This window comes from Emydura macquarii, unplaced genomic scaffold (assembly GCF_026122565.2).
Source record: "Emydura macquarii macquarii isolate MOO-44397 ecotype Brisbane River unplaced genomic scaffold, CSIRO-AGI_Emac_v2 contig_3108, whole genome shotgun sequence".
In the NCBI taxonomy this organism is placed as follows: Eukaryota; Metazoa; Chordata; order Testudines; family Chelidae; genus Emydura; species Emydura macquarii.
In genome coordinates, this window is record NW_027133245.1 from 189,475 (window position 1) to 205,027 (window position 15,553).

Consider the following 15,553-nt stretch of genomic DNA (forward strand, 5'->3'; position numbering starts at 1 on the left):
TAGGCCTTGTCTACATTAGAAAAAAAAGTCGACCATCCTCACCAGGAGCGCTCCCATGAACCTAAGAGGGACAGTGTGGGGAGCTGAAAGCCCCATCTCTCTGCTCCCTGCTGGGAGCCCTACAGACTCCCGGTGGGCTGCCTCCTCCACTTTCTCCCCTCCCTGTTCCCCTGGAAAGTGGGTTCCCCTGGGGAGAGGGTCCAGCTGCCCCAGCTTCTTGTCTCCCTCTCCCCAGTGGACAGGCTTGTCAATTTCACGGCTAAGCTGTGAAATTAACAAGGCTGCCCTGGCTCCCAGAATACTGGGGCTTCCCCCCGCTCCCAGTGTAGACCAGCCCTTAGTTTAGATGCAAAACGGCATTCTTCAAGACAGAAGCACGGTGTAGGAAATGTAGGTAGTGTAAGCCTGGCCTTCCTAATTAAGGACATGCTAACTTAGGATGAGACTTAGTTAGACAAAATTTAACAAAAATCAAAGCAATGAGGATAACAAGCAAAATGGAGTAAGCTAAGGAGAACAGCAAAAGGAATAACTTGGTACTACTAACGTGTTGAAAATGTGAGAGCATTATCCATAATGCAGAAATGTAAATGTACATCAAACCCTATGCTATTGAGTTGTTTTAATTACAAAATATTGCTCTCTAGAGGTGTATTAGTTTTATAGTCAAGACTTTTTCTTTAGGTTACAATAATTTTTAAATGTTCAGCACTAATTACTGAATTGCTCCCATGAGTTCTGGGGTGTTTAACATTTGATTCTTACACAGTATCACCATTTGCAATATCATAGCACATTACCAATTATGCTACTACAGTATTGCCAGACAAGGGTTCATTTGGAACACCCATTTCCTCTTTGGTCTGTGAGAATATCCATCTGTATTGTCTGCCTTTCCATCTTCTGAGCTGAGACTTCTGAAAATAGAATAACTCAGATATCCTTTACCAGCCAGGAAGGTCTACGTGAGATGGCTTTAATATCTTGCAGAGCTGCCAGAATGTAATCTTGCACAAGCAATCTTAACTTCTGTGAGGAAACTAAAGGAACTGTGAGTTATGTACATGGCCATCAGTTCCTCTGAACGTGTCTGGATCTCTCAGATTTGGGAGGCCATATCGGCCTGCCAGAAGTAGCCTGTCAGTTCTTCACAGCAAGTGCTCCACAGTTCTGAGATTGAATGTAGGCATTCCAGGTTAACAAAGCAGTTCAGTAATAGGTTTAGGTAGCAGGTTAGAAACACTTTTTGGCTGTATATCACTTAGTGGTTGTGATGATGAGGATCTCCTTGTCACTTCTACAGCTGTGGTTTCTAGCCTGTCAAAGGAGGCATACAGCACCTTGCAGGAAATGTTGCAACAATGCATGGATTGCAAATGTTTTTATTTGCTTTAAAAAAAAAAAAAAAATTCCATTGGAATTTTAAATAAATAAAATAAAATAATCATTTTGGTCTTTCATATTTGTAAACGCTTTCAGGTAAATTTGGCCTGACAATGTTTTCTGATTGTTTTTCTAATGGCATGCATTTTAGTTTCATAGTCAGACATGTCTTTTTAAATTTTAGTTTTATATTTTAAAAAGTGTTCATTTCTTCTTAATATGAAAGACAAACAATATAACCTCATAATATATTTAAAGTGGTTTGATTAATAAATCGATAAGTAATTGACATTCCAGGGATTTATAATGGCTGGGAGCCAGATCCTGGTCTCATTCTGTTAGCAGAACTCTCATTGAAGTCAGTGGGAGTTTTGCTTAAATTGCCAGGATATAGCTTCTAATGTTTGCGCATCTGACTTTGGCAGCAGATACTAATTAAATATGAAGAACTGGATTCATAATCAGGAGGAGAATCTGTTTGTTTATTTTTTAAAAAAGGTTTCCATTTTGAATCATTTGTCAGAAGATATGAAAGCCCTGTGTAAAATTATCTGCATTGGATTCAAATAAAGTTTTTGGCAGGAGGATGTGTTAATATCAAATAATACAGACTTGCTAAATAATGGCTTTGGGTCACAGCAAATTAAGGAGGAAGCTTGGAAATAAAGAACCAAAGATAAAAATATAAATTGCCAGAGCATGCTGAAGGGAGTAACAATTAAGAAATGATAGAAATCATGAGAGTAGCAACTACAGTCCAGCTAGAAATTAGGAAGACATTTTCAGATTTAGACATAGGTTTCATGACAATCAACAAGTATTATATATGCAGTTCAGGATGATGCAACAGATGGGAAACTAGTCACACTACAGCCATAATGTTACAGATCACATGATGCCAAATTCAACAGTTTCCCAGATATCAGAAAGCCCTACTGAAAATACCAGGGGTCTGTGGGAAGTCACCACAATATTTTAAAGAGACTAATTCAAATCCATAAACTGTAGCTGCAGGAAGAAAGTCTTCTCTCAGTGACGACCGTGACAGACAACGGCAATAGAAGTGTTACTTTCAGATATTTATTTTCCTCTGTTAATGATGAAGGAAAAAGAAATTGGTAATAAAAGTAATTAAATCAACAATGTTAATGGCTAGACCATCAAGTTATAAATAGTGGCCTCTTTAGTTCCTCTTTACAATGTTTGGAATCAACATCAATAAGAGCAGAATAACAGTTAATAAACTTAATGAAAGTAGAGATTTAAAGATTTAATGACTGATTATTGAAGGTAATATGCAAGTATGCAGAACAATTTAATGAAACATTAAATAATTAACATGTTATAGCCAAGCAGTAAGCAACATATAATCATTAAGATCCTGTCTGATACTGGGGATAATTAGTAAGGTTAAGATTTTGTCATGGTTATTCTTAGTAAAAGTCAGGGAGAGGTCATGGGCAATAAACAAAAATTCATGGAAGCCATGACCTCTCCCTGACTTTTACTAAAAATAACTATCTATGAAAAATGGGGCTGACTGGGGGGTCAGGGGTGGGATGAGAGCAGCGGGGCAGAGTGCCCCCTGCTGCCTGCAGAGGCTGGGGGCCAGGGCTGGGAGCTCTGGGTCTGCGGACACCCCCACCATCCTGTGGGGTCCACGGCAGCAGGGAGCTCCAGGGGCCATCAGTGGCAGTTGGGAACTTCGGCCACGCACAGCAGCTGGGAGCTCTGGTTCCCCCCCGCTGCCCGCAGTGGCTCTGAGCTCCAGGGGCCCCCTGCCACCTGTGGTAGCTTGGAACTGGAGGGGCCACCAGCAGCAGCTGAGTGCCTCGGCTGCTCACGATTGCTGGGAGCTCTGGAGATTCCCACCCCGCCTCACCTCCCATTGTCTGTGGCGTGAGCCCCACTGCTGGCTGCAGCTCAGAGCTCCAGGACTCTGCCTACCACCCTCCCCCCTGCCAGCTGAAGCAGAAAATGTCATGGAGGATGCAGGAAATCATGGATTTCGAGACTTCTGTGACCTCCATGACATAATCTTATCCTTAATAATTAGATATTGGAGGTCAAAAAATGAACCTTAATAAAATATTTCTTGGAACAGGATGACTTAATGAGAAACTCTGTGTCCACACTTGGCAAAGCTGGTCCACATATGATTCTGTTTCCTCTGCATTTATTTAACTGTAAATGAAGCTCTTCGCTGCATTAAATAAAAAATATCCCTTGGCTCCTCCGCACCAGAGGAAGCTAGAGAAAACTCAATAGTGGTGGAAGAGGCTAATCCAGGAAAAATAAGCTGCTTACAAAGCCTGGGGCTGACATCTGGTTTCTAGGTCCAGTCATCTCTTCTCATAAGGATTCTCTGGAGGGAAGACCCCAGTAACATCAGTGTGTTGTAAGTGTGTAGCTAGATATTGTTTATTATTATACCGGTAGTCTGCTTCTGACCTCATTTGCACCATTCCATTGTTATCCCATTATGTTCAATGGAGTTACTCTAAATTGATGACAATATAACCAAGATCAGATTCATGCGCAGCATCTCATAGTGTATAATTTTTAGGTACTGTTTTGCCTGTTGTTGTACTTGGCTTTTACTGAACAGAGAACTGCATTTTTTTTTCTTTCCTTCACCCAAAGCCAGAAAGGTCTAGATTCAGGCCTCACCCAACATGGTATTTTTAAAGTATCTTATGTTCAATTTCCTCTTAAATTCAGCTTGACTATTAATTTGTCCAGCTGCTTCTAGTAATAATCTGTGCTGAATGGTATATTGCCCAGTGTCCACTCTGTATTTCTAAAGGAACATGTTTGAGTTTGAAAGCAGTCACTAGCTAGTGGGTATCAGATTTAGCTAAGTAAAAAAAGGAAAAAAATTCTGAATGTGACTTTTGGAACTGGCCCTTTTTTTTTTTTTAAATTTTTAAAGTTAGGTAGCTTCCACGAGCTCCCCCATTGTCCAAGATGTGCACGATCAGAATGTCCTACACTAAATGAGCAATGTTATAAATAGAACCCAGCATATTGCAACAAGGTTAATTGTTTGATGCTTTGCACCAATCATTATACACAAATTTAGAGGTGAAAGAGTTCTCAGTTCCTGTAACATGGCTCACTAGTAGGTAATATAGGATTGAGGATTTGGATGCATTTTATTGCATCAAGTTTAATGAGAAAGTAAAATAGACAACGAAATTCATATCCACAAACCAATTATTACAGTATATGGATCTCAGCTGGTGTAAATGTACATAGCTTTACTGAAGTCAATACAGCTTCATCAATTTACGGCACATGAGAATATGGTCTTATGTGTCTTTGAAAAGTAATGCATTAATACGATCTTTTAATGGTATCTATGAATCGCTCGATGTCCTTGGAGATTACAGATTGAATCTTCCATTAGTATCTTTCAGTAATTTGAAAGGAAACTAAGATACATATGGTGGTAAATATGACTTCTACGTTTATTAGAACTGTCCAAATCCTCTATTAAATGAATCCTCACAGAGTGTTTTAGAAAAGCTGTCAAACTCCGTTATTGTTTATACTCTGTTATTGCCTGTTCTTCCCAAAGGTCTAAGAAACTGGATCACTGTGTGGAAATTCTGCTTTATTAGTATGTTATCTGAGCACAAAAAAGGAACAATCTTTTAAATAAATACAGCAGTGTCCTTATTTCTTGATATGATAAACAAAAAAAAGTCTTGGGGAAAGGAAGCAGCTCAATACAATATTTTGTAAAGTAATGAATCAACTGTGACTTACTTTTTAGGAACCTAATGTATTCATCCAAATATTAGTTTTATTTCCTACATGTGCAATCTCTCAAAAACCATTTTTTGTACAGGTAAAAATTCAAGCCTGAACTACTCATTACAATGTGTTTGTACATCCATATTTTATTGTGCATTACTCTAGACCCAGTTGGGCAGTTGCCTTTGATATTTAATTTGCTGAGTAACTCCTTACAACGATCTTGCACTCTAATCAGCTATGATCTGAGAACTTGCAAGGTGTTTTAAATATACAGCAAATCCCAACTCTCTAGTCATTGCATTTTGTGAAATTCTTGTATATTTCATTGTAGTACCTTTCCTGGATGTGTAATGGTGGTGTTTTACATAAAAGGCAAATGTATCAAAGGTGTGGTGTGATAGATACAATACCTCCACAACCATGAAAAAAAATAGTGTTAATGTATGTTGGGGGATCAGCCAGTAGAGAATTTAGAACTTTATTAATTGTTCCAAAATACGGAAGGCTTTTTTTTTCTGGTAGGTTAAACTCTTGTAAGCCATGATTTTTTTTTTATTTTTTTTTTTTTAATTCTTGCACAGATCAAGTATTTTGCAATTGAATATATTTTCATAGGTAGCCAATGTTAAAGTAGGAAAGATTAGTCATACAGGCCCTGACCCTGCAAGCACTCATGCACATGCACAACTTTATGCATGTGAGTAGTCTAATGGAAGTCAAATGCATAAATACCAGCAAGAGTAAGACCAGAATTAAGAATAAATCAGAATGCAAATTATTTATTCACCTAAAGCATGATTCTTCACTTGTTTTATTGCAGCAAAACCAGAGATTCTCACTTCAGACAGACTTAGTAATGGCATGCTTCAGTGTGTAGCAGCTGGCTTCCCTGCCCCTACAATAGATTGGTATTTTTGTCCAGGAACTGAGCAGAGGTGAGTAAGTGATAATTTCCAGCATGTACCTTAAAAGTGACCTGACACATCTGATTTTAAAATTCAAGAAATTGTAAGTTGAAAGAAGACAGTCAAACACGTGTTCAAATATTGAATTATTTCTGTAAGTGTTGTCTTGATTGTTTTAGGTTTGTGTCAGTTGTTTTCCATGACACAGAATAATTACATTTTCATATATACATAGTAGATTATGTGTTATGTGTGTCTGGAGTTATGGGAAAAAAAGTACTAAATTACCATGCCTCTAAGAAGATTGAGGTAGAATATTTGTGAAACACGTTGTAAAATGCTTCTCACTTCTTCTGTCGTAGATATAAGACTAACAAGTCCTATATTTCTCACCTGAATCATTTTACTTAAGCCTTAAGTAGTCTGTTTTTTTTATTGTTCTTAAGAAGAACCTGTATTTTTTTATAACTTATGTTACCAGTAATCAGTGGCGTACGGAGGGTCTCCAGCACCCAGGGGTCAAACCTACATTTGCACCCCCCCCCCCCGGCCTCTCACCCCCCACAGGGCAGGAGGGGTCCTGGCACCACCCCCCAACTGCCTGGGAGAAGGGGGTTCTGTACATGAGGGAGGCATGAAGTGCAGTGGGGGGAGGGGGGCGCAAATGCAGGCTTGGCTCTGTCGCCCCCCTCCCCCGCCCCCCCCGCCTGCACTTACCTGGTGTGCAGCACCCTCCTCTCCCCCTGCAGCCCCATAGCCATCTTGGATGGGGTGGCCACACAGCCTTGACTTGGGGGCGGGACACCGGGTCGGCCCTTTACGATGGGCGGGGGGGTGCAGGAGGCGGCGGGGCGGCTGCTCCCACTTCCGCTCCTGCACCCTCCCCATGCGTCGTGTGGGGCCAGCCTATCCCCCCGGCCTCCTCCTGCCCAGCTGGGGGTTGAGGCTGCCCCCATCTGAGCTGGCGCTGGGCTGCGGGGCTGGAGCAGCGGGTAAGTGCTCTCTGAGCCAGCCCTTCATGACAGGCAGAGGGTGGGGGACGCAGGAAGCTCTGCACCCCTGAGAGCGTCCTGCGCCCCCCGCTTCCTGAGCATCATGAAGGGCTGGCCCGGCACCCCCCTCTCCCCCACAGGCCAGTGCCCGGGAGCCTAGCCCCCTTGCTGTCCCCCTCGGTATGCCACTGCCAGTAATATTGCTAAAATTAGCATGCTTGCTTTTGTATAGTAAAGATGTGACATTTTAAGACTACATCAAAACACAGTAAACGTACTTTTTTTGACCAATTCATAGGGTAGCTCTAAGAAACAACAGTTTGTGAGGCAATGCTGGGTATTTCGTTCTTTGATACATTTGGTGCTGTTGTAGGTCGGCCATGGATACATTTTCTCTTATGATAACACAGTGTCTGAATGAGTTGCTAACAATAGGAGTTGAAGCCACAATCTAAGGATCTAAAAGCCTGAGCTGAAGAGTCAGGTTCCATAGCTCAAAGGCTGCAGCAGACTGATAAACCTCTATATGTGGATTAGCCTCTAGAGTAGTACAGAGAGTCACACTAGGTAGGTATCAGTTACGTTGTCATGGAGGATTTACATGTATAATTCTGTACAGACGGGAAAATATACTTCATGTCTGATAAACAAAGTACAAAAAGCAAGGTCTTCAGCTCGATCCTTCAATGGAGCTGTGTCAATTCACACCAGTTGAGGGTCTGGCTGTAAATATGAAACTTTATCTTAGAAGAAAGTTGAAATAATAAAGAATTTACTCCAACTATTTATCCATAAGGGGGTAATTGTCAACAATGTTTCTCCCAGGTGTTTTGATTCACCGGCTATATCTCCAGTGGATGTGAAGATCAGTTATGGAAATTCATCACTTCCATCATTTGGAAGGATTGTGGTTGAAAGTACCATTGATGCCAGCACGTTCAAAAACAACGGCACTATATCATGCGAGGCTTCCAATGATGTTGCCAGAAGTTCTGCTTTTTTCAACTTTGCTATTAAAGGTAATGGCCAAAATGATGTGTAGACATGCATAAAATGTCATTAAGATGATGGGATGGTTTAGCTCTGCCCATCACAAATAATTACAGTAAGACCCATACGTTAAATACATTGCCTGTGTATTTGAAACTTCTCTGGTATAGTGCCTGAGTAAATATAAAACTGTGTTACCTATCATAATTCTTAAATGTTTGACTGTTATAACCTAGTAGCAATTTAAAACTGAAAGGTGTTAGCTTAATTTTCTTCCATTATATACATAGTATGGTCTAGTGATTAGAGCACCAGCCTGGGAGTCAGGAAAACTGTTTCAGCCACTGACCAGCTACGTAACGTTTCCTCTCTGTGCCCTCTCCCACTTTCGTCTGACCTGTCTCTTTAAACTGTAAGCTCTTTCAGGCAGAGACTGTCTTATACTATAACAGTGGTTCTTAACCTTTCCAAACTACTGTACCCCTGAAGCCTGAGTCCCACCCCCACGGGGCTGAGGCATGTAACTTAGTTTCATGGCGCCCCTGTGGCTCCAGGCAATTGCCTTTCTTGCCACCCCCAATACCAGCTCTGCACTTGCGACCCCTCTAAACCCCCAGGTTGAGAAACACTGTACTATAAGTTTGTAGACAGCCCAATACAATGGGCCCCTGGGCTGGGTTGGAATCTCTAGGTGCTACTATAATAAAAATAATAACAGCAGCATGCTGCAAACACACTGGTTACAGGACGCTAATGAGTTTTGGCCTCCATAGCAGCATAAAAGAATTTGCAGAATTGTAAAATTGGAAATGCCAAAATACTTATCAGTTGCAACCTGTATGTTATTCTTTGATGTTTCCTTCTTTGCAAAAACTAAGGTTTCTGTGCTGTTCTTTTTCTATACTATATGCCATATATAATACACAAACAAAAATGGATCCAATTTTAGGCATATTGATCTTTACAAGATTGTGTTACTCTACATATACTCTGCTTCCAAAGAACATGTTGTAGAGAGATAATTACTGGAGAAGCTAAGAGATTGTGACTTTGAGAAAAGTTCAGTTAACAAACTTTTTCTTTAACTAATTTGACATGAATCCTGTTTTTAAAGATAAAAATAATTGAAAAAAGCTGACGTAATGGACTAACAATAAAACTTTGTGCTACCATGCAGAAACCTTGAGTTTAATTGGTCTTGGTTTCATGCTTCCTAGTTTTATGGGACTGGGAATGCTAAAGAAACAAACTAAACTTCACAGCTTCCAGGGTAAAGAGGTGTCTCAAATTGCTATCAGGCAACAGCTTCTTACAATTTATCCATTCAGGATGGTTCTGATATTCAGTCTTGTGGGGGCGGGGAAGGAAGAGAAAGGGAAAATCATCTGGGCCCCAGCAGAAACAAAGAAAATATTCCCTGAGGAAGGAAAACTATTAGGGGGATAAAGATTTGACATTTATGATCCTTTAAATGTTGGGTTTCTTGTTCAATATTTAAATAGAATTTTTGTCTCTTTCTAGAACATATCGGTACCCACACCCTTTTCACTCCTTTACTGATAGGGTTTGGAGTAGCAGCAGGACTGATGTGCATCATAGTAATGATTCTTGTGTACAAGTATCTACAGGTAAAATCAGACACACACATTCATCTTATTTGTTCTTGATGAAGTTTTAGCAGTAAAATGGCCATTTTTTCTTCTTTTCTTCCCCCGCAGAAACCCAAATATGAAATTCAGTGGAAAGTTGTTGAAGAAATAAATGGAAACAACTACGTTTATATAGACCCAACACAACTTCCTTACGATCAGAAATGGGAGTTTCCTAGAAACCGATTGAGTTTTGGTTAGTTTAGGTTTATTTAACTTCATCTGCAATGTAAAATTTTCAGTGCCTGTAATACAAGACCTTGTCATGAAAACATGACATTTGCTGTCAATAGTATGTTACAGGGGTGGCCAAACTGTGGCTCACGAGCAGCATGCAGCTCTTTTATAGTTGAAATGTGGTTCGCAAAGCCCTCTATGTCCCCTCTCTTCCCCCCCCCCACATTCTCTGCATACCAGACCTTCGGCAGGATGGTGAGGCTAGAGGATTCTGTCCAGTGAGGAAAGGGCTCTCGGGTGGGTCAGTAAGTTGGGCCATATTACATAGTAAAGTATATAATAATGACAACTTCTATTTTTGCATGCAGTTTGAGCAACTCGTTTCCTATCTTAAACTGCTTCCAGTTCTCTTAAGAAGGAAAAAATAGGCTTAAATTAATCCAATAATCTGCTACAGGTCTTTTTAAATATAAAGCAAAGAGAACCACTGATAGGTTAAAATATTTTGTTACACCCATTAAAAGTTGTCTGGCAATTTCTAGGTAAAACTCTTGGTGCTGGAGCTTTTGGAAAAGTTGTGGAGGCTACTGCATATGGTCTATTTAAATCTGATGCTGCAATGACAGTAGCAGTAAAAATGCTCAAACGTAAGTTCTGCTATGTACAGTATTCTTTTTTCCTAACTTTGTTTTCCTGTGTACTGAATTTACTGAATGACGTTTCTCATTCCAGCAAGTGCCCATTTAACGGAGAGAGAAGCCTTAATGTCTGAACTCAAAGTTCTGAGTTACCTTGGTAACCACATTAATATCGTGAATCTACTTGGAGCCTGCACTGTTGGAGGTAAAGTTATCAGGAGGTTATTGGATTTTTGTAATTGCCTTATAGTCAGAAGAAGAAATCTATTCAGTACAAGTCTTGAATTGCTTAGTCATAAAGAAATGTTTAACCTTCTCTTGTGAGATCTTTATTCTTGACTTCAGACCCTATTCAACCACCCCCTCTGCCCCTCTCCCAAGACTAGGGTAATTCTGGCTAAAAATGAAGATTACTTTTTTTGCTGTCATGACCCAGCACGTGGTCCATTTCTGGATTGGCACATAAAACAGTTTCCTCTTAAGAGATCACAAAATGGGCTGTCTGAGTTTGTCTTCAGCAACATCAGCTTCCAAAAATGAGAACAGATGTTAAAAGGGCATGTTTAGTTTTGAGTAAAGAAGACGGAGGGGGGACCTGATAACAGCCATCTAATATGTTAAGGTCTGCTATAAAGAGGACAGGGAGCAGTTGTTCTCTATGTCCACTGTCCACGGAAGGTAAGATAAAAAGTAATGGGCTTAATGAGCAGCAAGGGCAATTAAGATTAACTATTAAGAAGAACTTTCTGACTATAAGGGTAGCTAAGTTCTGAAATAGGCTTGCAAGGTAGGTTGTGGAATCCCCACCATTGGAGGCTTTTCAGATAACCCAGACTTCCCTTGATAGGTGTTTTTCTTGGTCCTGCACAGGCTGGACTTGATGACTTCCTGAGGTCCTTCCAGTGCTACATTTCTATGGCTCTGCAATTTTATGGGTTATTAGTTAGTATCTGAACGGAGTTATTCATTATTATCTACTGTAGGGCTGATATATGTATTATTGTACTGTCCTCAGATAATCTATTTAAACTGCAAAAACATTTATTAATGTAATATTAGAGTTACTAATTCTAAACACCTGTCAGTCAAAAAAATGAAAAACTTAAGGTTCTTAATGTAAGTAACTTTGTTTACTTTGCACATCCTGAACATTTTGTTTTATATATTTAAGAACATAAACAGTAATGTTAACATATACACATAATAAAAGACAACAAATAATTGAAGCTTGCATACAGTGATTTCTTAACTATGGTGCATTTAAATTTGTAACCTGCATGTTATGCTAACATAAATGTTCTTACTTTTTAATTTCTCCATTTTACTTTTCAAAGAAAAAAAATACTGGAAAAACCTAGAGTTTTACGTTTATGAAAACATTCCATCCTTTCACTTTTGCATAATTCAAAAATGACTGAAGACATTTTACTCAAATGATCCACAAAGCAAATTCTCTGGCCTGAGTTAATGCATGGACTATTTCAGACAGAAAAGATAATTTTATAAAGCATAAGATTATGAAAATATTGGGTTTGTAATAACCTTGACATAATCTTAACTATAGTATTTGCTCTTATGAAAGCCATAATAATTAAACTAAAGAAAAGCTATGAGGCGATATTGGTACAGAACGATTCTTTAAATGAAATAATGGACAGAATTATTACATATTCAAGTGCCATAGCTGCATTCATTCATTCAGAAAACATATATATGATCTTTAAACATCTATACTGTAGTGACTTGATTCTCCTTTTAAATTTCATTTTAATATTCTAAGATCTAGTGTAACTTAGTTTTCTGTCTCAGCAGGCTGTTCTATGTGAATGATTTTTCCCATTATACTGCCGAATATAACACCCTACATTATTTAAAAACATTGCTGAAAGAACTCGAAGCTCTGCTGTAAATAGAAGTGAATCAAAAGGATTAATGTTTGAAGCTCTTATTCTAATGTTTAGAACAAATAACTTCCTTCAGGAAGTGAGCAAAATCATACAGATGTGTCTAGTCAGAAACCTTATCACATGAAGAGGGAAAAAAGACTTATTTGTTTAATTTTTATACAGCGTGATACTATTGATGGGGAAAAAATTAATTGGGAATGATGTAACTTTAATTGCACAATAGTAACTAGTCCGTGAATGAGGAAACTGCTGCTGCTGTAACTTCACTATGACTTTTCATGTCTAAGACACTGCTGTGTAGTGTGACTTAAAATAGGACATTTTGTGTGGTTAGTTGAATAATATTTTTGTATAAGATTTTTTACTCTGAAAGCAAAGATTATACCCAGTTTTATTCTCCCTCTGCATCTGTAGGTCCCACTCTGGTCATCACAGAATATTGCTGCTATGGTGATCTTTTGAATTTTCTGAGAAGGAAACGCGATTCATTTATTTGCCCAAAGCATGACGAATATGCAGAAACAGCAGTTTACGAGAACCTTCTTCATCCGAAAGAGCCTGCATGGTAAGGATGATCTGCCAATACATAAAGGCATTGCCAGAAAGTTCAGAGGGAAGGCAAATCAAAGTTGATCTAGTGAAAAGAAATCACTAGAGGGCTTTTGTGTAGTGTTCTCTAAAGATTGCATCAATTTATTTAAAAAATCAGTTTATTTAAAAAGATGATTTAATTTATACTGTGGCTTGTTTTAAAGATTATAGTTCAAATTATTTCATACACTTCTATTTTTACTGCTTCATTAGCTTTTCTATGGTTGTATCCAATGCTACTCCTTGGATCAAAACTTCCATCTTTATTTTTATTTCTCATTACTGCTAATGATTGGCAGTATTATCATTCCCATTGCAAACTGATTGCTGCCAATCTTGTTGTGTTGCAGCATTCTGTTTTACCATGAGTTCCTGCATTTGCAAATAGCTTTTTACAACAAAAATGCCTTTCACTATTGCATTAAATCACACAAGATCTTGAGACAAAAGAACCCGTGCAACCATTTTGGAGTTAGGACTTCCTCAACCACTGCTCACATGTTTTTTTTTTTCCTAGTTTTCATCCACCTGTCTATTATTAAAGTGTTCCATTTCAGACATAGCCCAAATGCTCCTTCCTAAGACATTTTCATGTACATCTATTCCCATGCAAAGGTTGTTCTAATTTGTTCATTTCTTTAAAGTACTGAAAATGTCACTTACCAAACCTTCAACTGTATAGCAATAAATTACCCTCTGTATATTTCAATCAGTAGCTTGCAGCATTGAGCCCATTACTCTACTTTAGCAAACTAAACTTAAAAAGAACCCAATAGAGCTCTTAGTAGGAGCTAAAGCACTTTGTTACAGTAAGAAGTTATATCCTTTTGGTGTTAAGGGTGTATCTGCCACATCACCATTGTGCCATATAGCTGCAAGAGAAGAATGGTCATGCCAGGTCAGTACGTGGATGGACAACACTGAAGATACAACCTATGGTTTAAGGAAGTGGTTCTAGTGTTTCCACTTGAATCCCATCATGATGTCATGACTCTTCTGCTGGAGGTGCCATCTTTCGAGTATGATATGAAGCTGAGAATCTCATTACTTGAGTCTCACATAGCACTTTTTGGTAAAAGGTTGGGGTATTAACTGTTGAGTCTTTACCAAATTTCAGTATTGCTGTGTGCTGTTGAATTGGAAAACTGATTTTTTAAAAATACAAATCTCCTCTAACCTATGCTGATTTCTGCAACCAAACTTGAATTCTTTTGGAAATTCTGAAATATTCAATTAACTTTTCTCCCCAGTTTTATCATCTGAATTTCAACTGAAAAGTGAATTTCAGAATATAATGATAAAAGCTTTCCTGAATAGAAGAAGGAAACATAAGAATGTAATCAGAAACACCTAGCCATTCCTTTTACAGACTTGGCCTTAACTATGAATAATATAAACATCAAACTTTTGGGTATTTATCTGAGCTAAATTCCAAACTTTAAGATCAGATCCTTATTCTGTAATGCACATCCTACAGTCTATTTTGTCAAATCTTATGGATTTTTGTTTTCTTTCAACAAATAATTAAACTCCCATACCTATGCTTTTCCAATGTTAATCATTTGTAAAATTTTAGATTCAGACTTGTTCTTAATGTTTTTTATGCTAAATTATTCATACAGTGACGTCATCAATGAATACATGGATATGAAACCAGGAGTCTCTTATGTTGTTCCACCAAAAGCAGATAAAAGGAGACCAGGGAAGACAGGTAAATATTTATCCAAAAATCCAACCATAACCTACAATACAAAGAGGGCTTTCTGATTTTTTTTCAGTTTTACAATGATCTATGCTGATGGATGTATCCAATTAAGACCCTAATTCAATGTGATGAGGGTTAAAAAGAATAATTATTAACTCATTTAAAATGGCTTCCTATTTTTCTATGATGTGAAAACATTCAGATGAGGGATACATGATTATTCTACCTTTTTGATAATGGATGTTATCATTAGATGCAAGAGGCAGACCAAGGACAGGGTAGGCCTTTTACTCAATGAGGGGGGGGAAAACAATAACAAAAAATGTGGAAATAACAGAAAACGTGGAAATGGCAGAAGAGCTAAATAACATTTTTGTTTCAGTTTTCACCAAAAAGGTTAGTAGCAATTGGACATCTAACATAGTAAATGCCTGTGAAAATGAGATAGGATCCAATGCTAAAATAAGGAAAGAACAAATTAAAAATTACTTAAACAAATTAGATGTTTTCAGCTCGCCAGGATCTGATGAAATACATACTAAAATGCTCAGGGAGTTGACAGAGGAGATATCTGAACCATTAGCAGTTATCTTTGAAAAGTCACATAAAGTGGGAAATGTTCCAGAGGACTGGAAAATAGCAAATATAGTGCCAATCTATAAAAAGGGGAATAACGACAACCCGAGGAATTACAGATGAGTCTACTTAACGTCAATACCTGGAAAGATAATGGAGCAAATAATGAAAAAATCAATTTGCAAACACCTAGAAGATAATAAGATAAGTAACAGCATGGATTTGTCCAGAACAAATCATATCACACCAACCTAATAGCTTTCTTTAACAGGGTAACA

General features: G+C 38.4%; 1 protein-coding gene across 2 annotated transcripts in view; it reads left to right on the forward strand.

Annotated features, from left to right (window-relative positions):
- KIT (KIT proto-oncogene, receptor tyrosine kinase) overlaps positions 1-15,553 on the forward strand; it is a 65,049-nt gene that overhangs the window by 37,180 nt on the left and 12,316 nt on the right. For both annotated transcript variants that reach the window (XM_067530541.1, XM_067530542.1), the window contains exons 8-15: positions 5,966-6,080; positions 7,868-8,061; positions 9,554-9,660; positions 9,751-9,877; positions 10,401-10,505; positions 10,591-10,701; positions 12,818-12,968; positions 14,617-14,705. In XM_067530541.1, coding sequence (XP_067386642.1) covers positions 5,966-6,080; positions 7,868-8,061; positions 9,554-9,660; positions 9,751-9,877; positions 10,401-10,505; positions 10,591-10,701; positions 12,818-12,968; positions 14,617-14,705 — 999 coding nt within the window. The remainder of the gene's footprint in view (positions 1-5,965; positions 6,081-7,867; positions 8,062-9,553; positions 9,661-9,750; positions 9,878-10,400; positions 10,506-10,590; positions 10,702-12,817; positions 12,969-14,616; positions 14,706-15,553) is intronic.